General features: G+C 42.8%; 3 protein-coding genes and 1 pseudogene across 10 annotated transcripts; 3 read left to right on the top strand and 1 right to left on the bottom strand.

The window, feature by feature from the left end:
- The first annotated feature begins 8,638 nt into the window (after positions 1–8,638).
- LOC136457465 (RING-H2 finger protein ATL39-like) lies at positions 8,639–9,569 on the top strand. The gene has a single exon (XM_066457494.1). It carries the CDS (start codon positions 8,709–8,711, stop codon positions 9,390–9,392), a length of 684 nt encoding a protein of 227 aa, XP_066313591.1. The 5' UTR covers positions 8,639–8,708; the 3' UTR covers positions 9,393–9,569.
- A 2,027-nt stretch (positions 9,570–11,596) lies between these two features.
- LOC136457464 (vacuolar-sorting receptor 4-like) lies at positions 11,597–18,892 on the bottom strand. 8 transcript variants are annotated; one of them, XM_066457490.1, is made up of 8 exons: positions 17,645–18,013; positions 17,413–17,519; positions 17,239–17,324; positions 17,059–17,141; positions 16,600–16,732; positions 14,295–15,094; positions 12,515–13,565; positions 11,610–11,929 (listed from the first exon to the last, which is right to left on the bottom strand). In XM_066457490.1, exons 3-6 carry the CDS (start codon positions 17,243–17,245, stop codon positions 15,009–15,011), a joined length of 309 nt encoding a protein of 102 aa, XP_066313587.1. In that variant the 5' UTR covers positions 17,246–17,324; positions 17,413–17,519; positions 17,645–18,013; the 3' UTR covers positions 11,610–11,929; positions 12,515–13,565; positions 14,295–15,008. The 8 variants fall into 8 exon arrangements, 5 of the variants coding, with proteins under 5 accessions (XP_066313586.1, XP_066313587.1, XP_066313588.1 ...); XM_066457489.1 differs by adding an exon at positions 12,288–12,368 and having other exon boundaries at positions 11,597–11,929; positions 12,515–12,593; positions 16,596–16,732; positions 17,239–18,013; XR_010759731.1 differs by having other exon boundaries at positions 11,607–11,929; positions 14,295–14,637; positions 14,744–15,094; positions 16,596–16,732; positions 17,239–18,013.
- Positions 18,877–19,776, top strand: LOC136457463 (RING-H2 finger protein ATL39-like; annotated as a pseudogene).
- Positions 19,777–21,886: 2,110 nt separating this feature from the next.
- LOC136457462 (E3 ubiquitin-protein ligase ATL41-like) lies at positions 21,887–22,348 on the top strand. The gene has a single exon (XM_066457488.1). It carries the CDS (start codon positions 21,887–21,889, stop codon positions 22,346–22,348), a length of 462 nt encoding a protein of 153 aa, XP_066313585.1.
- Positions 22,349–25,739: the final 3,391 nt, after the last annotated feature.

Raw genomic sequence — 25,739 nt, 5'->3', positions numbered from 1 at the left:
AATGAAGCAACATATAGCACATTTGAGATTGAATGATCATTTGATATTGCTACTTTACCCAATCCTTTAACCTTGCCCTTTGAATTACCTCCAAATGTGATTCTTTCTTGTCCATCTACTTCTTCATCTAGTGAGGTGAACATACGAGGATCACCGGTCATATGTTGTGTGCAACCACTATCAATTATCCAATGACTTCCACCGATCTTGTAGTTCACCTACACACAAGAGATCAAGCTTTAAGAACCCAAACTTGTTGAGGGCCCTTCACCTTCTCAACAAGTGACTTTGCTACCCAAATTTTCTTAGGCCCATTCTTGTTGGAAGATACTAAGAACATAACTTTCATCTTTCCACTAGAGTCCTTTCTAAGCATATAATGAGCACTGAAAGCAAAGGGTCTAGCATGCTTAGGCAAGGGTTGTGGTGGTGGAGTTTGACACTCATGGGCAAAGTGGCCTTCTTGTCCACACTCAAAACACTTCTTTGGCTTTGACTTTTGTTGTTGTTGTTGAGCTTGAGCCTTCTTCTCTTTATTTGCTATGTACCCAGTGCCACTTCTATCTATCTTCATGACGATGTTCATTAGTAGCTCACTTTGAAGATGCTTGCCTCTTGTGAACTTGCTCAATCCAATCTTGAGATGCTCTTTCTCTAACTTGAGCTTCTTGTTCTCTTCCTTAGTGGATCATTATTTTTCTCTTCCTTGAGTTTCTTGTTCTCTTCTTTTAGCTTCTCATTCTCAAGAATCAAATCACCATCATGATCAAGAGTTTCTAGCATAATAGTATTGTGGGTTTTGATCTCTTCAACATCTTTATTGAGCTTTTCATTATCATTCTTGAGCTTAACAAACTCATCATGATTATCGGTCTCAACCACTTGCTTGCCCTTGCTACTAGAACTTTGCTCAATGCTCTCAATGATCAAATCATCACATGATGTAGCTATATCAATCTTAACAACATCGTTAGTAGCATCATGTGGCTCATTGGATAAAAATTCTTGAGCAATGATAAGATTATCATGATTAATCTTAAGAGTAGTATATTCTTCTTTTAGCATGTTGTGGCTAGTGATGAGCTCATTGTGTATCCTCTCAAGTTTATCATATTTTTCTTTAAGCTCTTTTTAGAAGATTTGAGCTCCTTGAGTTTGGATGTTATAGCATCATTTGCTTCTCTAAGCTCAACACTAGCCTTTTTCGCTATATCATATTTAGCTAAAAGAGAATCATTCTTAGCTTCTAGCATGTCATTCTTAGCTGTAGTCTTTCTAATGATCTTAGTATATTGATTTAGCAATTTAACAAGATCATCATATGAAGGTGAGTCATATTCATCATCATCACTATCACTATCATCATTATTAGCATGATCATCACGACTACTATCATCATCATTTGATACCTTTCGTTCACCCTTGGCTATAAGGCATAGGTGTATAAAGGATGATGGCGGTGGTGTCGGTGAAGATGAAGAGTCAATCACAATGGCGGCCACCTTCTCATTATCACTATCATCATCGGATGAGCAACTTGATGAATCAATGTCCGTGAGCCAATCACTGATGATGTATGCCTTCTCATTCTTCTTCTTCTTGTAGACATCCTTCTTCTTGCCATCTTTCTTCTTCTCATCTTCATTGCTTGAGTCATCTTTCTTGACCTTGTACTTGTTCTTGTGCTTGTCTTTCTTGGGCTTGGTACATTGATGTGCGAGATGACCAAGTTCTCCACAATTGTAGCAATCCATCTCTGAGATTGACTTCCTTCTTGTGCTAGTGAAGAACTTCTTTTTCTTGCCATCAAACTTGATGCCACTCTTGTTAAGCTTCTTTAGCATCTTGGCGGTTCTTCTCACCATGAGAGCAAGACTTGCATAATCAATTTCATCATCACTTGAGCTCTCATACTCAAGCCTTGCTTTGCCCTTCTCTTGGCTAGCTTTGAATGCTAAGTCCTTGTCTTTCTTCTTAGTAGAGGATGAGCCATCTTGTGGTGTGATGTGCATGTACATCTCATGAGCATTGATCTTTCCCAAGATTTGTGTTGGTGTAGCGGTGGAAAGATCACCTTGATGAAGCATGGTCACAATATGCCCATATTTATCAATGGAGAGGACACTCAAGATTTTTCTTACAATATTGGATGGTTGCATTTGAGTGAGTCTAAGCCCATTGACTTCCTCTATAAGAACATTCAAGCATGAGTACATTTCACTAGCACTCTCTTTGGGAAGCATCTCAAATGAATTTAGATTTTTCATAACAAGATGATATCGTTCCTCATGCTCGCTCTTAGTTCCCTCATAGAGCGCACAAATATCCGACCATAGTGTATGGGCGTCTTTGTGGTTCCTCACCCGGTTGAACACATCTTTGCAAAGGCCTCTAAAGATGGTGTTTCGAGCCTTTGCATTCATTTTTTTGTAATTTACTTCATCACCTTGAAGGTGCGTGGGATCCTAAGGTTTTGGGAATCCTTGTGAGGCAGCTCTAAGTATTCCAACATCTAGAGCTTCTAAATACACCTCCATGCGGATTTTCCAATAAGAAAAATTGTCCTCCTCAAAGATAGGAGGAGGTCTATCCTCGTGAGACATCTTTCTCTAGGCGGTTAAGCCTAAATACGTGAGCACAAGGCTCCGATACCAATTGAAAGGATCAAGATGCCCAAGAGGAGGGGTGAATTAGGCTAATTCTAAAATTCTTTGCAATAATTAAACCCTACGGTTAGCCCACTTCACCCCTTGTGCCTAGAAAATATTTCTATTATTCTACCGCATAAAAGTTTAGCAACCTATGTTCCAATCCTACTCTAGCATGACAATTCTATGAATGTAAAGATAAGAATTGAATTGCTCAAAGTAAATGCTTAAAGTAAATAGAGAAGGAGGAACACGGCGATGTTTTGCTGAGGTATTGGAGAGTCACCACTCCCCGCTAGTCCTTGTTGGAGCACCCATGCAAGGGTGTAGCTCCCCCTTATCCGCGCAAGGATCAAGTGCTCTCTATGGGTTGATTCTTTGACACTCTATTGCGGTAAATCACCCACAACTGCTCACAACTTGAGTTGGGTCATCCACAAGCTCCGCCGGATGATCACCAAGCTCCCAATCACCACCAAGCCATCTAGGTGATGGTGATCACCAAGAGTAACAAGCACGAACTCTCACTTGACCACGACAAGTCTAATGAGAAGGGTGGATGCATACTTTGCTACTCTTGCTTTCACTAATGAGGTCTCTCTCTTGGATTCTCAAATCTCAATCACCTCACTAGGACCTTGCTCTTCTTGGCACTCTCAAGGGTGTTTCTCAGCTATTGGAATGAGTAAAAGTGATCCCTTGAGTGAATAGAGGAAGTATTTATAATCCCTCATTCAAAATGAACCGTTATATGCCTCTACGGGGTAACCGGATGCTCCGGTCAAGTTGACCGGATGCTCCGGTCAGTTCTCCCTGTCACCCAGTGTTTAAGTTGTGACCGGACGCAGGACAGTGTCCGATCAGCACTGACCGGATGCGTCCGGTCATGATTTTATCTCTCTAGAACCTTACTGGAGTCGACCGGACGCTGCCACCCAGCGTCCGGTCGCACTAGATGATTTCACCTTGATCAAATGAACTGATCGGACTCTACACCAGCGTCTGATCACACCGGAACCAGCATCCGGTCAGCATTTGACCCTCCATTCACTTCCAACTCGCAATCATATGTGAATAAAGTTTGCTCCAATTGATCTAAGGGCTTTTTAGGAGGTACCTAGTGCTAGATTTGATAAGTGTGCACCACACCTAACCCACTAGACTCACCTAGGTCAAGTTACCCATCCATACCCCCCCCCTTAATAGTATGGCCAAAGGAAAAACAAAGTCCTAAACTACTCTAAGTGTCTCTTCAACTCCAAACGACACTTAGAACTAGTCCATCCTTAACCTTGTCGTCCATCCTTTGAAAACCAAAACGAATTCCATCGTAGGGGCATGACAACCATGATTGCCCAATCAATTGCCATTACCATGACCTAACTTAATTGCCTCTGCAAAACACACATTAGTCACAGTAATCACATATTGTCATTAATCACCGAAACCCAACTAGGGGACTGATGCTTTCAACGTGCTAAGCACTGAATTTTAAAGCGTCAAAACCAACCGCTTAGAGCCCAGTTGAGATTAAAACAATAGTTCAAGATTCTAGTAGCCACTAAGGGCTTCTCGTCCGAGCAACAAGCATGGCCGGAGAGTGAGCATCAAGGGAGATAGAAAGGTGCCAACAGGAGCTCGTTGCGTTGAATGCCAGTTCACGACCGAAGCCCGAAATAAGATCGACAACGCGTTCTAACAAAGTTAGGGCAATTTCTGCGACGCCACAGGCAACTCCAACTCAGTCCATGGACTTTACCATGCTAAAGTACTCACTTAGAGGCAACCAACAGTACAAAAACATGGATCTAGTGTTTAAACATTTTATTTAGAATTTAAATACCAAAATGGCATTGTCTACAACCCTTCCATACTTAGAAAAGTTAAGGATTTCAATTGGGGATAAGTAGCCATTAACTCTTTTATCGTAATTAATAATAGGTCTAAACCTTGTTAACTTCAACCAACAAATACTTCATGCAATAGCCCATACCTTATACTAACCCATATGAGCAAGATATTTAAGCATCATTTAACTATTTTGCTCAATATAATTCGTCAAAAATGGTATTTTAACAATAGTTCAAGTGTTTGCCGACTTAACGAAAAGAGTTTATCTTAACGTCAAATTTGATTTTTGAGCTCTCAAGAACACTAGTTAACAACATTTATTTTTCAAAAGTTAAAGTTGCATTTCCATCTACTAAACTTGTACTTCAACTTTTATTAAGTACTAAATACAAGTTATGTTTTATTTTTGTTTATAGAAAATGTTTTTCGTGCCAAACAATTAAAACTACTTTTCCTATTTTTCTTGTTTGGATTTTCATTAGCACATTTGCGCACCGAGTAAATTAACTTAGATATCTATTTGATTTTTTTTCTCAACCACAAACGTGAGTCACATAGAATTTGTTTATCATTTTACGTGCGTTATAAATTTTTAAAACCCGAAAACTTGTTAGGCTAATTCCTCTTGGATCTAAATCTCGATGCTAAGTAAGCTCGTAACACCAAGGGTGTTACACCATATTATATATTCACTGTATAGATCTACTCATATAGGAGTCCAACAAAATTGAATTTTCTATTTTATGATTTATCTGTGATTTATTATAATTTTTCAAAGATTCAGCAAAAATAAATAAAAAAGATAAAGATAAAACTGCCTTCAAAACTACTTATAACAGGGCCTGGGAGGTAAGATGAATAGTTTTAAAAGTTGAGGGAGGTGTTTTGCCCGGTTATAGAGTTTAGAGAGAGAAAACGGACTTTTGTGAAAGTTGAGAGAGGTAACGTGGACTTTTTCCATTACAGCCTGCTTAAACCTCGGGCATCCGCTAAGCCCGTCACAGCCCGAGCCAAGAGCGTTTTGCGACTTGGTCCAACTTAAGGATGGCAACGGTGATGTACCCGTCGGGTATCGCCAGAACGTTCTCTTCCCCGCTACGGAGAATTCATCCCGTCTCCGTCCCCGTTAACTGTCTCGGGTATAGATTCTTGCCCATCCCCGTACGCATCGGGCATCGGTCAGGTAACAGATACCCGACGGGTACTGCATACCCGATAAACAAGGACACTTGGGATCGCAGCTTTGCAATCAGAGACGTTTCTTCTTCACCCGGGTATAAGTGTCGGAGTCTCGAAGATGCTGAGGAGAAGGAGCGATGTTGTGAGGAGGACGAGCAAAGGTGGCAGAGAGACCGAACTGAGGAAGCGAGGGGCACGAGATCTCGTGAGGCAGGCGTGCTTGTGCTGCTGGCGGAGATGGTGAGGAAAAATTGAACTAGGGTTTCTAGAACATACAAACTATATATATGATTGTTCAGATTTGGGCTAAAATACCTATATTGAGCTTCTTTGGGCCTAATACTCGCATGACAGCTCAAATAGTCGGGTTCCCCAACGGGTAACGGGGACGGGTAAACAGGGAACGTTCCCGTACCCGCTATACCCGTCGGGGATGGATTCTTGCCTATTTAGATGCCCGCGAGTAAAGATATGATCCTATCCGGCTATCCCCATCCTTTAATGAATCAAATACCCGTCGAGTATTGGATATCGGAGCCCATTGCCATCTTTAGTCCACTCCTCCTTGACTTGAGCCTTCGGCCTATACCCCACGGCCCATCGCGAGCGGGAGCATGCGACTCGGTCCGGTGAGCCGCCCTCCTCACCTTCATCTGTCTGGTACTCTGGTTTTCTCAACACAAAAAAAAAAAATCTTTCTGATTAGTACTCCAGTGATTGTTAATTAAGCCGAGAAGGGTTCGGTGAGAAACAGCGACACTTGAGTTGAGGCAGGATTTTTTCTAAGGGCTTCTCCATCGCAACAGCGTGGAGTACTGCCCCAAAGCCACATCCGCTTTGATTCTCCATGTCACCATAAACTATAGCTCCGCAGCGTGTCAGAGTCTCCTGCAGGAGATACAGCCGCTCTATCTGACAAAAGTTGGAGACAGCAGGTAGGAGCGCGTTGTATGCTGCTGGATAGTGGGGCGTTGTTTAGATTGCCTCAAAATTCCAAATTTTTTCACTCTCTCTATTACATTAATTTTTGGACATATGAATAAAGTATTAAATATAGATAAAAAAAATAACTAATTGCATAGTTTGGTTGTAAATCACGAGACAAATCTTTTAAGCCTAGTTAGTCCATGATCGGACAAAGTTTATCAAATACAAATGAAACGTGCTATAGTGTCCAGATTGCAAAAATTTGCAATCTAAACAAGGCCTGACTTTGCTCTGTAAGAAAACACTGAAGAAAAGTATAGTAGACGTCAGTGCACCACATTTTAGTACTGCAGCAGGTGGATTAGGCTTGTGGTAGTTTACATTGAGGGCTTGGGAGTCTAGGATCTTCCATGCCTACATGTACTTCTGCTTTTTGTTCAAGCTAAGGTGGTGTTTAGTTACACCTCCTAAATTTTAGTCGCTGTCCCATCGAATGTTTAGACACGTATATAGAGTATTAAATATAGATTAATTATGAAACTAATTGCATAGTTTGCGGCTAATTTGCGAGACGAATTTTTTAAGCCTAATTAGTCCATGATTTGACAATGGGTGCTACAGTAAACATATGCTAATGATGTATTAATTAGGCTTAAAAATCGTCTCGTAGAGTACTGACGGATTATGTAATTTATTTTTTTATTAGTATCCAAACACCCTATACAACATCCTATCGACACACCTCCTAAATTTTAGTCACCAGATCCAAACACCACCTAACACACTTGTTAGCCAGCGTTAGGGGTGGCCTAGGCCTGAAGCCGCCTGCACACAGCATCAGCAAGGACGAGGGCACTGTGCACGACACGTCAACCAAGCCAAATGCCAAAAGCACTGGATCTTTCTGCGGTGTCTACTATCCAGAGCTTCCCAGCTCGATCGTCATCTGAGTCGAAAAAAAGGCTCCATCGTCATCAAACCCAACCCCACGACGGAATAAGCCACACACACGGCTCTGTTCGATTTCCTGCGACATTGCGGCTACGCATTTTTCTGTGGCATATATTGCATCGTTCCTTTTTGTCCAAAGTAGCTTGCACAAGTCAGTCAGCACAAGCAAAATAACATGGTTGACTCCTGATCAAACTTCCTTGCCCCTTCCTACAAACCAGAGGCGGAACCAGAATTTTTAATTAAGGGGGGCAAACAATATAACAACATCCTCGTAAATCGTAATATGACAAATCTATACACTAAGTGTATGTCTCAATAGTTTTTCAAGGTTTTACACATGCATTTAGTATTCATAGCGAAAAAACACAATATTATTATAAAAAATGGATGAAATAATATTTTCATGGTGTTCAATTGAATTTTTTTACAGGGTACTAAAACTATTTCACTGTGTGTGGGGGTGGCGTGGGGTGGGGTGGGGTGGGGGGGGGGGGGGGGGCGGGTCTGGTTCCGCCAGTGCTACAAACACTATACTGTGCTATACATAAGCAAACTCGAAATCCAGCACGTTGAGAGATGTGTGTGCCCGTGTGGGTCAGAGACTTGGACTTTAAGTAGCAAAACTACTTTGAGCAAGTTTCAGTGTTTATTGCTCATTTAATCTGCTCGTTGTTTCAAATTTTATATTGAGTTGGATCAGCCTAGTTTAAAACCTGCCTACGCTAGTGATCACGTCCATTTGGCCGCGCGACGATCGTTCTCGCGCGCACTAGTACAGAAATGGGCGTTGTGGAATTATCGGCACGCCATCCCTCCTATTTCCATTCCATCACACAGGTCATCGTCCTCGATTATCGCCATGGACACAAAACATTTTTTTTTTCTAACATGCGCCGGCGTTGACCACGTCACTACCTACGACCCCTCAGCGTATCCTACACTCCGTCGCTTTAAGTTATCAGTCCGCTTATAAGCGAATCTAAAATATTTTTCTCTTATAACAAATCAGTTTCAGTTAACTCATCCACCGACTTTAATACCAGCCGAACGTGCCCGAGAATCACTTATCCCTCCGCGTCCTGCAAGTTCTTGATTACAAAAAAAATTCCAGTTGGCCTTGTTGACCCGTGCGGCCGGCCGTGCCCATCCATGTCGAGCCCTCCGCCGCCGGTGCCCTACGGCGGGCCGAGCCCATTCATGCAGCGGCAGGAGCCGGGCTATAGCTTCAGCGGCCGCGTCCTGCTCACGGCCGTCGTCATCCTCGCCATGCTCACCGTCGTCTTCGTCCTCATCCGCCTGCTGCTCTACCAGTTCGTGGCGCGCGGCCGGGGCAGCCTGGCCCTGGGCGTCCGCCGCTCCTTCGGTTCCTTCAGCAGGAGGAGTGCCCGCCACGGCCTCGACGCGTCCGCGCTCGCTACGCTGCCGGTCACCACGTATCGCGTCCGCAAGGCGGACGGCGGCGGCGGCGGCGACGGGTCTAGCTCTGCCTCCGGCAGCGCCGCCGGGATGACGTCGGCGGCGGACTGCGCGGTGTGCCTGTCGGAGCTCGCGGACGGCGAGAAGGTGCGCGCGCTGCCGGGCTGCGGCCACGTCTTCCACGTCGACTGCGTCGACGCGTGGCTGCGGTCCCGGACCACGTGCCCGGTGTGCCGGGCCGAGGTGCGGCCCAAGGCGACGGCGGGGGCGGACGCGCGCCCGTCGCCGCCTCCGGCGTTGATCGGTGCGGCGGGGGGGACGTTGGTCGTGACCGTGGAAGGCGGCGCCGTGGGGACCGGGGACGCGCGCCGCACGTCCTTGCTGGGCTTCGGTCAACCGTCCGGTGCCGTAGGGTAGAATCGGCGAAAACGACGTCGCGACTGATTAGCCCTTGTTTAGTGTATTATATATACGAATCAAATACATGTAATTAGAATCATTGTGTACTACTTTATCTTGTGTGAAGATGCATGATACCTTGTTAGAGCACTTCAACAAAATTAATTATCTCTCGTCTCCGAAAATTCTATATAGGTGATAATCCTATTATTGACAGTGTAGTTTTTTCTTGTTCTTATCCAAAATATTACCAATATTTTTAAAGTGGATATTGAGAGGGATTGTATTTCCTACATTTAAGAGAGGGATGGGGGTGGATTTTGAGCAATTAGTAAAAGTAACTTTAAGACGTTGAGAATATGATTCGTAATCTGTTGGAGCAATCGCAATCCTTTATATTACATTTTTTGTATCAGCATGAGATAAATAATATATGTTGGACCAACTACAATCCCTTATACTGTGTTTTTTTATTAGGATGAGATGAATAATATGTTGGACTTAGATTTCTCTGTAATAATTTTGTGCTTACTCTTCACATATTATGCACGAAAAGTTGGCGATATAGAATTACTTAAAAACTCAACACTCTTCGGTACCGTAAGGACCCATTGGCCCAAGAGGGTTCAATTGGGTTAATAAAAATTTAAGCAAACAAGTCTTAACTTGTGCAACAACTAAAAACCTCTAAAACTTTTGAGCTCCTAAGATCTTTCTAATTAATGCTTAACACAGCATATTTTGTAGAGAATTTAATGAAACTATTTGATGTTGCAAATATTGGTGTAAATTTTTATTAATAATTTGCTAGAGTTAGACGTAGTTTGACTTAGGACAACAGCTAAAGCTAAAGGAGTGTAGTGAACAAAAATTTAAAACAAAGTGAAGTTACAACAACTGTGTGGTCTTCGTCAACTAATTATAATGAGTAGAAGACAAACAGATGATCCTCGCATCATGGGCACTAGAAACCAGGCGCGGCGTTTGTGGGCCCATGGGATTGAGCTCCATATAAGATAGACACAAACAGATGATTGTGGACTAGAAACCAGGCGTATTGTGATGTATGTTATATATATAATATATATAGATATAATATATATATATATATATATATATAATATATATATAGGGAGAGGCTATTCAGCAGCCGGCTACAAAATAAGTTATTCTGTAGCTACCTCTATTTACCATAATTTTATATACTAATTTACCATAATATAAATACATATTTACGATAGTTGGGTTACTATAACACATGGAGATATTTACCATAACGTTATATTAAACCACTTAGTAAGGAGTTACTATAATCTTGTAAAATAACATAGTAATTATCGTAACTCAAAGTGGCTACAGAATAAGTTATTCTGTAGCCAGCTATAGGATAGTAGTTCTATATATATATATATAGAACTACTATCCTATAGCTGGCTACAGAATAACTTATTCTGTAGCCACTTTGAGTTACGATAATTACTATGTTAATTTACGAGATTTACAGTAACTCCTTACTAAGTGGTTTACTATAACGTTATGGTAAATATTCCCATGTGTTATAGTAACCCAACTATCGTAAATATGTATTGACATTATGGTAAATTAGTATATAAAATTATAGTAAAATGGAGGGTGGCTACAGAATAACTTATTTTGTAGCCGGCTACTGAATAGTCTCTCCCTATTATATATATATTATATATATTATATATATATATTATATAATATATATATATATATATATATATATATATATATATATATATATATTCTATATATATATATACTTATCTGTGCCCTTGAGTCGTATATATGTTATATACTATTATAGTACTCCTACTAGTGCTGGTAAAATCCCTAGCACTATCGTAAATATTATTGACCTTTTTTATATTAAATTATGTAGGGCGTACATTTAGTATATACGATACTGATATATATATATAATATAATTTACGAGATAATTCTACTGTAGCTGGCTACAAATTTACTAAGTTGATAATTACTATAACGTTATAATAAGTTATAACGTTATTATATCCCATGTGTTATAGTACCCAATATCTAAATATGTATTGATATTATTGTAAATTAGTATATAAAATTATCGTAAATGGAGGTGGCTACAGAATAACTTATTTTATAGCTGGCTACTGAATATACTCTCCCTATATATATACTGTTCTGCAGCTGGCCATAGAATAACTTATTCTGTGGCCACTTTAAGTTACGATAATTACAATGCTAATTTACAAGATTATAGTAACTCCTTACTAAGTTATTTACTATATATATAAATATATATAAATTCATGTACAAAGTTTTAAGTACAACACTGTATGCCTACTATTTGAGTCCATCTCAATTTATTTTGCATAGTTACGTTTGAAACTTTATGTAGTTATCGCGCTCTCACTGGAGGGAACAAGGCCATGAATTTAAGTCGTTTAATGTGCTGTTGATGTTTAGGCACCTTCAGAAATGATTCTAATGACTTCAAAGCTGGCCTATTTGTGGATAAGGCTTAAAAACTCCTGGTGCTTCATGGTAACAGCCTGCAATCAAAGATAGTAATCAGTTTGATCAGTAGACCACTGGAATAACGAGTAAAAGGTATCTTGAACATGCCCTTCTTTAGACATATACAGAAAACTCTCTGCGGGATGCTAGGTTTTTAGAAGAGAAAGTGAAAAATGAGTCCTCATTTTGAAATTTTTAAATAATACCGTACCAGATATAAAGTACAAGGACTCTAGCAAATATGCAACTTTTGGTTGACCTACAGAATAACTTAATTTTAAGTTAGTGTCACACTGATGTGAGACTCTTTCATGAATAGTGTGATACAGGCTATGGAGCTATGGAAAAAATCGTAATATTGCAAACCAACAAAAGTTACTGGAAAATAGTTACTCGAAATGATATGATGAAATTTCCACCCATTGCCCTGGTTTTTTTGCAATCAACTCCTGTGGTGGGGCTGCTGGTTGAAATCTGATAGGGTTAATAGTGGATATTTAGAAGCACTAATGGTTTGGTTTATTTGAGCTCGTATTGCATAGTAAACCAAACAAAAGCGTCTTTGATTAAAGAAAACAGAAATATAGAAACAGATGGGAAAATAAAACAAAGTTTGTTACCAGGTTTAGTGGCTGCAGTGTCATATGTGCATAAACCTCACTCGTCTCAGCATCAGCCTTAAGAATAAATGTAACAGAGCTGATGAAACACAGAGGTATCAATAAACCTGTTCGTTTGGCTATGGCTTGTCGTAAACGATCGTAAATTTTCAGCCGGAACAATATTTTTCTCTCACACAAACCAGCCAGCAGTACTTCTTCACGAACCAGCAATGATACGAACCAACCAACCGAACAGGTTGTTACTTGTATTGGTACGGTTGTGCTATTTAACTCTAAAGTTACATGCATAATCACATGTAGTGTTCATGGAAGGTGAACAACTTTGTTAAAGGACTTGAGTTCTTTCAGCTTGTTGCTTCTATCACTGAGGGAGAAGGTCCTTTATTTCTTCATATTAGCTATTGTCTTTATTTCTTTGGCCAATAGTCTATGCATTCACCTATATATATATATATTCTAAAAATTAGAATCAATCCAAGCAACTGCAAGTCCAAGTGTCCAACTGTTTCATCTGTAGAATCTAGTTTGCTAACTGCCTGTTCTGCCGAGACTGTTATCTGAATAACATAATGGACAGGAGGACCATGAATCCTACTCAAAAATTGGGGAACTATTCTAGAATTTGTAAAAAGGAAACTGAAACATTTCATGAGATAGCTATCCTCTCATAAATGCAAGATGTCAGAACCAAGCTACTTTGCATTCATGTACTGTGCATGGTGAGTTGCATAGTTACACACGACAATTATGTAATCTATTTTGATTGCTAATACCATGATTAAAATCTTCAGTAAACTGGCCTAAGTCTTCATGAAGGCGTTCAATATGGCTCTGTATCTGTACAGTAATGCTCAAAGTGCTTACAATTAGATATCCACACAAGCAGATGACACCGAATAAAATGGCGGGCGTACCCAGTGCAGAGAGCTCCCGCTCTGTGCGGGGTCTGGGGAAGGGTGTCAGTGGCAAAGCCTTACCCTCGCATGTGCAATGAGAGGAGACCGCGACTTGAACCCGGGACCTTCCATTCACCAAAATCGTTTTATTTCTACACGGGGTATAATAGCTGTTAGGCTTATGCAACATCTAATCTTAGATATATGGTGGCATATCAAACAATATGATCATGTCTCTTTATATTCAAATTTAATTTCATCTTGCTGAACATTTTCTATTAGTTTTCAGTTAGTACTCATATTTGAATCTGTGGAGCTTATAATACAGAACATATTGGTAAGCACAATGATTTAACCCTAAAAATTTTGTTTAAATTTGAATGTGCTGTTGGAGCTCATTGGAGAATAAAAACAAAACAGGAACTAAGATAAGTACCAAATATGAAATATCAACTACCAAATATGTAATAATTTGTGTATCGTTGAAAACAACATCAAAAGCTCCTTAAGCCATTGGATGAAAGGAAACAACAAGAAGGTACCAGTACCAAGTTATACACTTGGTGTGCCATCAAGACTTTCTAAGTGCAGAGGCAAGTATTGTCGAAAATATCCTAAGATTTTTACATGACCAGATGTCTTGTGAAAGCATGACAACTATCCCTCTTGGACTAAATATATGCTGTTTACCAGACCACTGTAGGCAATGAAATGATGGGGCTGTTCACCGTGCTCTTGAAAATCCAAGAGCAAGTTCAATTCAAAACCATGCTATGCTTATCATTTTCAATTTCTCTTTAGTTATACCCATATTCAGTATTCTAATACCTATATTCAGATGAAAAAGAAGGTAGGAAATAAGTAACATCTTTTGTACTTACCAACACAGAGGTAGATGAAACCGAGTGTTCCAAGTCATGGCATTCTGAACAGGCATTTCATCAAACAGCCTAGGGGCGTTCCTCATAAGCAGGCGAGGCAAGCATGGAGTCGGCACCATAGAGCGTGTCATTGATCCAGGCTAGGCATCGCCCCATGCCCCACCTCCACCGTCGTTGTCCCAAGTCGCGCTGGTCTCCCATCACCTTGGTGGCGCGGCCAATGGCGCCTGGGTGTGGAATCAGCCTTGCGGTGTGCTACGGGCTTCGGTCCTTTGCGGTCGCCGCCAGTTGCCTCCGCTTCCACTGTATAGCCCACGCCCGTCACGTGAGCATGTGGCTGATCCTGCAAAGAGGGAAGTGGCGGCGCCCATGCCTGTGAGGGAGGCGGCAGGCGGGGCATGCACGTTCGACGCGGCCAAAGGGCGAGGAAGAAGGGATGGGTTGCGCACTCGCTTCCAGCGTCGCACATGCCTGTGAGAGCGGCGGGGTAGGAGTAGCTAGCACTATCCTTCCTCAAGCTTCACTGCTGCTACCCGTGGCAGGTGGAAGCGGCGGCGGAGCGGCGTGAGGAGGGGATGGCGGCGACGGCTTTGTCTCACGCCAGAGACGAAAGCTCTGGAATCTCTAGCTGCTGCACCGTGGATGGTCCGATCAAGATCCAACGGAGGATGAAAAACGGGCGACTTGGCCCAATGAGGGGGCAGAGCTTGGCCCTCATTTCGTCTTATAGAGATGGCAGATCAGTGTAATCCTACGGAGAGGAGGAAGTCCTGCTATATGATCCTCCTCCGTATGTTCAGCTGACAAAAAATAAAAAAATAAAATAAAAAAAGTAGCCATTGATTGACATTGGCAATGGCACTGCTTATGTAAGGCAATTTCAGCATAATAGATATTTCTAGCTCGAAACAAGTTACATGCGAAAACATTTCTCTGCAATAGATAAACAAAATTGAACCTTTTTTTACCATAAATTCTCTGATCCATTAGTAGTACAGGGAGATTAAATAAACTAAGCTCACCGGTTGAATCGATTATTATTATTTAAGACTAAACAAGATGGTCCCTGCAAACAATTACCAAGGAGCAAGCACATCTTCACATCGATTTGGACAAAATACCCTATGAAATAGGACGACATGGTTATGATCCACGTATTTTGCACATGATTTCCTCTTCTTTTGTTTTTTTGTCTTGGTAGATGCACAGAAGTCAGAACAGTCTCCCTCATCTTCAGCTTCCTTCATTGATGCCAACCACCCTTGAGCTTCTCAGCCTGTTCGTTGGTTGGTTTCTGTGCTGGTTTGGGCTGACTGATGCTGGTTTGTTGTGAGAGGAAAATACTGTTGGCTAGCTGGTTTGGGCTGGCTAAAACCAACAAGCGAACAGGCTGTCTGTCGTGACACTGCATGGCCACAAGCACGAACACATGGAAATGACAGGTAGATCAAAAATAATAATTATAGGGACCCAGAAATTTCTTTGGCAAATGGGAAGCATGTACAGGTCCTTGTGGCTGCTGGGTTAGATGTACTAAAATCATTAATCAAGATACATCCGATTTTCTTGAATAAGAAAAAAAAAATAGGCGACTAATAGTAACCATCATGCTGCAAGGTTCTTAGTATGTTATTTCCCTGCAAGCATTGCAGAAACTGTTGCTCCAAATGGGAGTGTATGGAACAGAGTAAGAGAGTTTAAAATTTAACCATACATCATTAGAAGAGCCAGTGCATGACAAAATTATTTTCTTTGCAAAAAGTTCAACAAAACAATTAATGCAGCTGTGTAATGGAAAATATGGAAGATATTGATGGGATGGGATAAGGGCAGAATGTTCTCGTATTACCAAACATGATCCACCACCTATTAATTCATTAATCTATTTGTTAACTTATCAACAGCTGAGGATCTGAATTTCCAGATGTAAAACTCGATCAGATTGATCCAACCACAAAAATCAGTGTGTTAGTTTCAACAGATAGCAATTCTATACTAAGTACTGAGCCCAACCAAATTGAAATACCCACCATTTCATTCCCCCTACCCCCCCCCCCCCCCCCCCCCCCCCCTGCTTGAGGCCTAGCTGCTCATACTATGGATGCCCCAATTCGAACTTCACCTCACATTTAGCACCTAACAGATGATTGGGAATAGTATTTGCATCATTTAAAAGGAATAAGATCAATCATCTCAAACAAAAGAGAGAATTTTGTACTTCTCATCGCTAGAAAAGGTGCCTGCAAGGAAAATACAAAGAGACAGAATTAGATGGCTATGTAAAAATGCAGGTTCACCTACTCACTGATGCAAGTGTCATGCTCCCTCATGTATAGCATATTGTCATCACCACAGCTGCACTCATAGCTTTCCCATGTATTCTTGCAGCTTGCAACCCTTGCACTGACAGTAAAGTTTCTCTTTGCATTCTTCAATGCCTGCAAATAAGAAGTAGATTCAAATAGATCATAAAAAAAACATCAATTTAGTTCATGGTATTCAAAAGTGAAATTAGAGAACTATCCTTAGCAGGTACATTTTAAAACTTGATCCACTGGTATGCATGAAAGCATTTAGATTTATAACATGAAAAGAGTACTCAAGATTTATCATCAAAGTGTTTTCATATAGTTTGTTTTTATTAATAATATTAGTAACATGTAATCAGGAAAAGAATATTGAATAGCAATAATTATTATCTGATCAGAAAATTTTCCAATATAACTTATGTCGATGTAATGCAATAATTAAATTCATAGCGTACCTTTACAGCGGGTATATCCAATCCAACGACAACAAATTTTAAACCTTCCACAATAGGGCAGTCACAAACACGCTCAAGGTATCCTGCATTCTCACGTAAATGCAATTAGAACCTCTTACCAGACAAGAATTGAGGGATAATACAAGCATCAGCAGCATGCATGGCGGTTAAAAAATGTACCTTGCATGTAGTAACATTGTTACTTATTAGCCTTGTCTAGCCAGCAACCCCCATTGTTCTTCAAACACTCATTTGCTCGAACCTCTCTATGAGATAAAAAGAAGGAAAGAAAAGAGTAAATGCCCCATCAGATAAGATCTACTAAGATACACCTGCAGTAAAATGAAAGCTCACAGAAATTCGCTCAAACAAATAACAAATTTAGTTGTCTCCTCAAATCCTGAAAAGATCACTTTCAGGACAGCAACTTTGTCCAGCTTACCTGAAGAGCAAAACGAAACCTGACACAAACAACATTGGACCACAAAAAGACAGGCACTACAAGATTAGTAGGGTTGGTGGTATTGTAACATCTCCCCTTTTACCATGACCAATCTATACAATAGAAGAAGAGAACTAAATATACCACAGCTTGATGAAAATATGTATAGTTGGATCCAATCGATTCGACACATAATCTTGTCCATGGGCTGAGGAAACCTGCAGTCGCATCCATCGCAGCCGCCTTCATCATTCGCGATGGTGGCGCACGGGGCCTAACCCTATGCTTAGGGTTATGCTTTGAGGCCTCCGCATCAGTGCCCAGCGAGAGGCGATGCTTTGTCGCCTTCTTGTAGCCGGGTCGAGGACGGTACTTGGAGGAGGTCGTGCTGGATCGCAGATTCGCAGGCCACCCCGTTCCTGCGAGGAGAGCCGCGCCGCCACCAGGGTCTGTGCGAGTTGCAGATGGGAAGGAGAGAGGATTGGGGTAAATCGGGTTTGGTGGTTGAGTTTTTTTTTTTTTTTTTTTTTACCGTTTGGTGACCGAGGGACTGTTCGGCTGATATTAAAACCGACTGAAGCTGTTTTTATTATGAGAGAAAAATAATGTAGATTCTAGCTGATAAGTTTAAGCGAACAGACCATTGAATTTGCTGTAAGCGGAAGTCCGGTGGTCGCGGTGGACTTCCTGATCTTCTTGCTGCGCGTAGGTGACTCCGTGCTGCCGGAACCTAGCGAACGTGACGCCGATGACAGGTGACTGCGTTAGGACAAGGTGATCGATCGGGAGATGGGACTCTATGGGAGAGGTGGGCCTCGTCTGCCCACGTGCGTGGCGTTGGAGGTGCGGGCGGGTAGACTTTTGTTTCAGTGAAAAAAAAAACAACGAGCGATGAGGGATTGAATGGCAGGAACGCAAAATCTCACGTTTTGTAAGATGTGCCCCACTTGTTAGGAGTTAATGATGTTTAATATCCCTTGGATCAAGATCTTAAATCACATCTAAGGGTTAAAACATACGGTGGGTATGAATTTTCAGGTGACATGTATTTTTTAATTCATTCGCTCTTTTATAGTAAAAAAAAATAGATAGATTTGAGAATATATATGCTTATGATAAGTAATTCTCTAATTTAGTCAACGCTCGTATATACACACGAATTCCATCTGCCAAAGCCCATGAACGGCTAGACCGTCCAAATGTGGAAGAGGCGCACCAAACTTTCAGCTTGAGATTTGACAGCTACCTTATTTTTCAAAAAACAATTTCTGCAACAACTAAAACTAAGAAAAAACAAATGTGACTCTCTTTAAAAAAAGGAGAGGGGGGGGGGGGGGGGGGGGGGGGGGGGGTGGGGGTAAACCACCTTTGGTAAAATAGCCAAATAATTCGCTCGCGGCTTACGAATCCTCCTATACTCCACCACCACCACCGCGACATGTCCTACAACAGCCCGACCTCGCCTCGGTGCTGCAAAGCCACGACGCTGGTGGCCGTGGCCGCCACGTCATTCGTCTGCTGCTTCGTCCTCGTTGTCGCCTTCCTCTTCGTGCGCTTCCTCCTGCTTCGCCAGCGCTGGCGCCACCGTGCGAGAAGGCTCCTGCAGGACCAGCATCATCGGTCCAAGCCCGGCCTCGGCGCCGCGGCCATCGCCATGCTCCCGTCCTTCCCGTACTCGGCGGGGCTCGACCTCAGTGCCTGCCACCGCCGCCGCCGCCGCCGAGTGCGCGGTCTGCCTTGGCGTCCTGGATGAGGGGCAGATGGTGAGGCAGCTCCCCGGCTGCAAGCACGTGTTCCACCAGGAGTGCATCGACGTGTGGCTCGCGTCGCGCGCGTCGTGCCCGGTCTGCCGCGGCAAGGCCGAGCCGCCGGCGCCGGCGCGGGCCGAGGACGACAGGGCCGCTGCAGCTTCCACGCCGGCGCGCGTCGCGGCGGTCGAGATGTTCGGCGACGAGGAGCTCGCCTCGTCGTCAACGCCGCGAGGCGCGAGAGGCTGAGAGGGCACCGTGGACGACGCGGCCGGAGGCCGGTGGCGGCTTGGCTTGACTTGACGGCGTCCCGCCAACTTGTGTACAACAATGGCCAATCGTAGTGATTGCCTGGTACAAGCTTTGATTTGTTGGTCAAGAATCTAAGATAGCAACATCTTCAGGTCGTCGCTCTGGAATAATTTTGTATATTTTGACAATTCTCTCCTGTCTATATTACGTGTCCATCTAAAACTCTGTATTACTTGTGAACAACGAGTGGATTAAATTTGCTACTCCTCGATTGCTATAATCGTTTAGAAATATTAACTTTGATTTAATATTGCTATGGTCGACGCCACTACTCTCTCTCCGATCCGTCTCAAAAGTATGCAACTCTATAGTAATATTAAATCAAATGATTTGAATTTTGATCAAATTTATATTAAAAGATATTAATATTTTTTTTAAAGATCCGGAACCTGCACTTGTCATCCTTCACTTAGCCTGTTCGCTTGTTGGTTTCAGCCAGCCCAAACCAACCAGCCAACAGTGTTTTCCTCTCACAATAAACTAGCACCAGCCAGCCCAAACCAGCTCAGAAACCAACCAGCGAACAGGCCGACTAATGGGCCGTCCAGTCTTCACAGTAGCATCTACAATAAATTGGCCTCCTATGCAATGACAACAGAGCTATATATTCGTCATTGAATCACTATGTTTGTGAAGTTTTCCAAGAGTTGGTGCAGCTTAATGACGAAAATGTATCGTTTGTTACTGATAGCAACCCAAGATTATCATTACCTACTTCGTTTTATAACTATGATTATTTTGTCTGTCATAATTGTTTAATGAGTGAAATCCACTAGGGGTCCTTGAACTTGTCCCGCATTCTCAAAGGAAAAAGTCTACTTAACCCCCCACCTTTTCATACATGGTCTACTTCACCCCCAACTATGAAACCGTCTGTTTTACCCCCCGAATTTTCCAAAACCATCTATTTTACACCCCCCGGCGGTTTTTGACAGCGGTTTGCTACAGTAACAACGGGTTTGCTATATTACCGGTGGGTTGCTACAGTAACGGTGTGTTTGAATTTTCTTTTTTTATTTTCGGTGAATCTTTGAAAAATCACAGTAAATCATAGAAAAATCATAAAATAAAAAATCTAATTTTGTTGGACTCCACATGAGTAGATCTATATAGTGAATATATAATACGGTATGCTTTAGTACAAAAGTTTTACTATAGCCTTAGATTAATTGGAAAATCTAATTTTGTCTGTAATTAATTGGAATAATTCATAGCTGCAGCTTCTATGGTCCAATTGTGGTGAAATTTTTATGGTACGCTAATTATTGTATGCTTGAACTATAGTAAAAATTTCGTACTCATTGGACTATGTATAACTTAGTTATAGATAAATTCTAATTAATTGCAGACAAAATTGGATTTTCCAATTAATCTAAAGCTAAAAAAAAATTGTACTTAAGCATACCGTATTATATATTCACTGTGTAGATCTACTCATGTGGAGTCCAATAAAATTAGATTTTTCATTTTATAATTTTTCTATGATTTACTATGATTTTTCAAAAATTCACCGAAAATAAATGAATGCCGCGGGATGATGATAAAATAAAACCAAGAGTAAGTGGCAGTCCGCCGAGCGGCGACCGCGTTTACCTGGCGGCCGGGATGCGAACCGTTGTGCAGAGAGCAGAGTCCAAAACCCACAGCCGCGCCGCTTGCCGAACTCGGAGTCTGGGGCAACCCACGCAAAAAAACAGCAGCCATATGGTGGTGATTTTGGACTCTCAAAATCCACTGCACCGATTTGTGTGCGCCTTCGCGAATCCGGAGCACGAGACACGTCGATAACCTACGTACGTTGCACCCATACGGGATGACGGATACGGCGATACGGTGTACTTTATTTTTAAAATACAGGATACGCCAATACGAAAAGTATATATATTATGTATAATAAATAGCTATATTTAATAGTAATATAGAATAGAAAACCAAAAAAAAAACTAAAGCCTAATGGTATGTAGGTCAGCATCCAAGTACTCCATTAGACACAAATCACCTCTGACAAACTATATATTTATGTGCTGAGCTTGCTATCTTCTTCGATTTTCCTCGACAGATTGGGTATATCCTAATACTATGTGTGGAACTCGGGAGTATCGGTGGTGTATCGAGATGTATCGGCGAAGTATCGTGATTAATTTTATTTATATTTTCGGCTCGATTTTCTGATATACGGTATCCGCGTCGGAGTATCGGATCGTATCGCGATACCGGTATCGCACCTAGTCGATAACTAACCGTGCCAGCATGTGCGTAGCACTCCGTATAGCGGCTCCTTGTTGCCAGTGAAAGTCCAAGCCGCCTCTCCGTCCATCCGCGCTCAATGCCGGCGGCCACCGGATCGGACATCGTCGGCGCGGGAACGGCGGCCGTCGCCGTCGTCTGTGAGGACGACCGCGTCAGCGTGGTCCTCGAGCTCGCCGCGCTCTCCGCCTTCGTCCTCCTCCTGTGGTACGCTGCGGCCCTCTACGCCAACCACCGGCTCGCCACACTGAGCGCCGCCGACGACCTCATCCCGCCGGCAGCACGGAGAGACGGCGCCTCATCATCAGGTCTCGACGACGCCGCCATCGCGCGGCTGCCCTGCTTCGTCGTCGTGAGCCGTGGGGCCGGTGCGGCTGCCGCCGCGACCGCGACGGAGTGCGCGGTGTGCCTGGGCGCCGTCGAGGAAGGCGAGACGGCGCGGGCGCTCCCCAGCTGCGCGCACGCGTTCCACGCGCGCTGCGTCGACGCGTGGCTGCACCTGCGACCGACGTGCCCCGTGTGCTGGGCGACGTGCCGCTGAGACACCGGAGGCAGGGCACCTGCACGCCGCGCCGCGACCGCTGGTGCTCAAGATTCGTCCATGTCGATTCAAGTAGCCGTCCTTCGGTTCACTGAGATCAAGTGTTTTTTCTCCATGTCTTTATCATGCGAAATGATATTGACGATTCTGTTTTTTTTATCTCAAAGAACACATTAAGTACAGTACAGCGTTGTGAAGGAAGATAAAAGAAGTAGATTTCACCCATCGTACAGCAAATTGTTTTTATACCACTTTACTTTAGTCTAACAATACGCAAAATGACCAAACAGATAGCATCAATTTGTCATGTATGCTCATATACAGTGCGAATATGCTCACTAGCAGCATGATGTGGAGGTGCCGTATATCGGCGGCAAGCCTTACAGTGATCTGCATCAAACGGAGACGGTAAATGTGAATAGATGACAGACGAGTGCACGGTGATCTCATAGAATACGGTGAATAGACGAGGCTTTTGTTAACTAGATCAACAGGGGCGAATCTAGCCGAAAAATTATGTGTCATCAGGATAAATTTCATTATATGACACGGATTTTTTAAGGGCTACTCCTTCCGTCTTAATATATAAGGCGTAAACACTTTTTTTTTGTTCAAGACCCATAATATAAAGCGTGCTTTTTCTAAACAAGCGTACATCGATATAATAGTATTAGTATTGAGAAAGAAAATTAAATACGTTCCTTGGTTTTTGAACAAGAGGTCACTATGCCTTATATACTAGAACAGAGGAAGTATTTTCTAAACCCAAATTCCAACCTGGATCCCATATTTTTCCCGAGCCAGAAACAAGCGGACAACCTCCCCAAGTCAATTTGTTGCTGACTTTGGGAGCCTAGTGGATGTGAATTTGAAGCCCGCTTCCATGGGGAACTAGCCCAGCCAAATGACACCAGACGTTGATCCCCATTTTGCATTTCTCTCTCTCTCTCTATAGAAGAATCGTGTTGTGGTGCTCCTCGCCTCACATCTCTCACTCTATTGAGAGGTCGTGGCCGCCGCCACTCTGGCTTCTCATCCGTCGACTCCATCGCTGAGACTCACACCACCAACATCTCCGGCTCTGGCTCTGGTTCTGGTTCCGACTCTGCAGGTGAGCCTACCTCAACCCACCTCATATCCCCATCTCCAGCTATAGGGTTTCTTGGTCCTCTCCTCACTGCGATGTTTCTAGTAGATCGAGGGACCACTGCCTCCACCTCAGCACCTGGCTAACCGTCCTGAGCATAGACACGTCAAAATAACTACCAAAGGTTTATAAGCCAAGCTAGTTGATTATTTTGTTGTTATGGAGGAGGAAGGAATAAGAGAGGAGAGCTTGACTTTCATACAAGCAACAAGTGAATTCGGGTACAAAGAGCCTATGTAGTGGTGCACACATATTTTCTCTAGGAGTTTTTTTTTTGCATATACGTTTTGCTCACATAAATACTTTTGAGTGATTTTGCGTGCATAAATAGAAAATAAATGATTTTTGCATATATGTTTTGCTCACATAAAATTTTTTAATGTGAGGAGAATCTACAAAGAGATGGTGGGAAATGGATCAAAGTAATAATAAAAAAAAGTGTTTTTAGATAAACAACCAACAAATGTCGTATAGTTTAGCTTTTACCACTTGACTTATAGCCAAATAGCTGGCTCTTGCTCTCATGTCCATCTCTGCAAGTGTCAGCTTGCATCACATACCGGGAGTCCGGGACTCTTATGGACAAGTTGTTCGGTGTTGTCTCCTCTACTGGTGTTGTATTCTGGTGCCAACTAGCCTAGCCTGCTTTGGAGCTGTAGTAGAGGTGTTGGGTCCCGTCATTAGATGAGCTTGGCAATTGGGTCCGTTTGATTCACCAACTAAACTTTAGCCGGCTAAATTTAGCCGCTAGGGATCCAAACAACGACCCAGCTAAAAGAGCAGCTAAAGTTTAGTTGTTTAGCTGTTTTATCTGGCTAAACTCAGCTAAAGTTTAGCTGAATCTATTAGCTAGAGGATCAAAACAACCTAGCTAAAGTTTAGGTAGGAGAACTTTTAGCTAGCTAAAATTTAGTTGGGTGGATCCTTGTAGTCCGCAAATCTACTCATGAGTTGTGGGTGCCACGTTTCGAGGCAGTTGTTCAGCTTGTTCGTTTCGTCGTAAACGATCGTGGATTATTTACTGCTGGCCGGTTTGGTGTGAGAGAAAAATACTGTTCCAACTTATAATCTACAATCGTATACGAGCAAGCGAACAGGCTGATTATTGTTGGTTGTGGAAGTTGGAGCTGACGGTTCACGGTTTGTGTGGCAAGTTCGCCGACAATGACACCCATATTTTATGTTATGTTATGTGCATAATTTGTTGTTTCAAAAATATATGTGAACATATTTTTTAATCGCATAATTTATGTTCACAAATCATGTGCATATTTTTTTACACAAGTAGGATATGTGCTTGAATTCATAGAGAGAGACGTGTATATATATATATGTGAGGATCACTACCCCAGTTTTCGATATCACTGCCGGTTCAAAATCTCCTTTACTGCCGGATTTTGAACCGGCAGTGGCATACCCGCAGTGATGCTCGCTGGCTACTGCTGCCGGTACTTCACCTGGCAGTGATAAGGTTTAGAAAAACAAAAAAAAGTAATCCAACAAGCATGCTGGCTGGAGCATGCTCATTACCGCCGCCACCGCCACCATGCTCGCTGGCTACCGCCGCCACTAAAGGACGGATTCAACACATCAGAAAAACTCATCCATAGATCGATTCGTGCATCGCAGACGAAGGAGAAGGGTTCAACACATCACAAATCAACCCATCCACAAATCGATTCGTACATCACAGACAAAGGAGCAGGGTTCAACACAAACAAAATAACTCATCTACAAATTGATTCACACAACATAGAGGGAGGGGAGGGGAGGCTAGGAGGGGGAGATTGGGGATGCCGCCGGGTAGGCCAAGTCGCTCCAACGCTAGATCTGAGGCCGCGCTTCCAGGTCACACCTTTCTGCCACGCAGCAAGACGAAACGCCCCCAAGATTGCCAGGTAAGGCTGGCTCACCCAAATGGCAGGAACCCATGGGTCCAATCGACGCGATTACCTGAAGAACAGAGGACGAACATTGGCGGTAAGAAAACAAGTGAGCGAGTAAAGAAAAATGGCAGAAATGGCAAGCAGTTAATTAAACCCACATGCATCAGAAGTGCCACAATAAATCAACAAGGACCTCAAATCGAGAACCCCAACAAGCAAATCCCAAGAAACAGATCTGAGGAGAAAGAGTGTGAGAGAGGAGAAAGAGCACCGGGAGGTGGATCCACGCGAGCCGCCCGCGCTTGCGCCGGTCGCCCGAGCCGCGCTCGCGCCGGTCGTCGGGAGGAAGAAGCTCGTC

The sequence above is a fragment of the Miscanthus floridulus genome, chromosome 6 (genome assembly GCF_019320115.1).
Source record: "Miscanthus floridulus cultivar M001 chromosome 6, ASM1932011v1, whole genome shotgun sequence".
NCBI lineage: Eukaryota > Viridiplantae > Streptophyta > Magnoliopsida > Poales > Poaceae > Miscanthus > Miscanthus floridulus.
This window is presented reverse-complemented; position numbering and strand designations above follow the sequence as displayed.

Bases quoted from the DNA above. Each gene is read 5' to 3' on its own strand.
- LOC136457465 (XM_066457494.1), top strand. From the start codon at position 8,709: ATGTCGAGCCCTCCGCCGCCGGTGCCCTACGGCGGGCCGAGCCCATTC.
- LOC136457462 (XM_066457488.1), top strand. From the start codon at position 21,887: ATGCCGGCGGCCACCGGATCGGACATCGTCGGCGCGGGAACGGCGGCC.
- LOC136457464 (XM_066457489.1), bottom strand. From the start codon at position 14,425: ATGACACGCTCTATGGTGCCGACTCCATGCTTGCCTCGCCTGCTTATG. The intron at 12,594-14,294 runs GTAAGTACAAAA...GTGTTTCATCAG, and splicing joins TTTCATCTACCTCTGTGTTG to CTCTGTTACATTTATTCTTA. The intron at 12,369-12,514 runs GTAACAAACTTT...TAACCCTATCAG, and splicing joins CACTGCAGCCACTAAACCTG to ATTTCAACCAGCAGCCCCAC.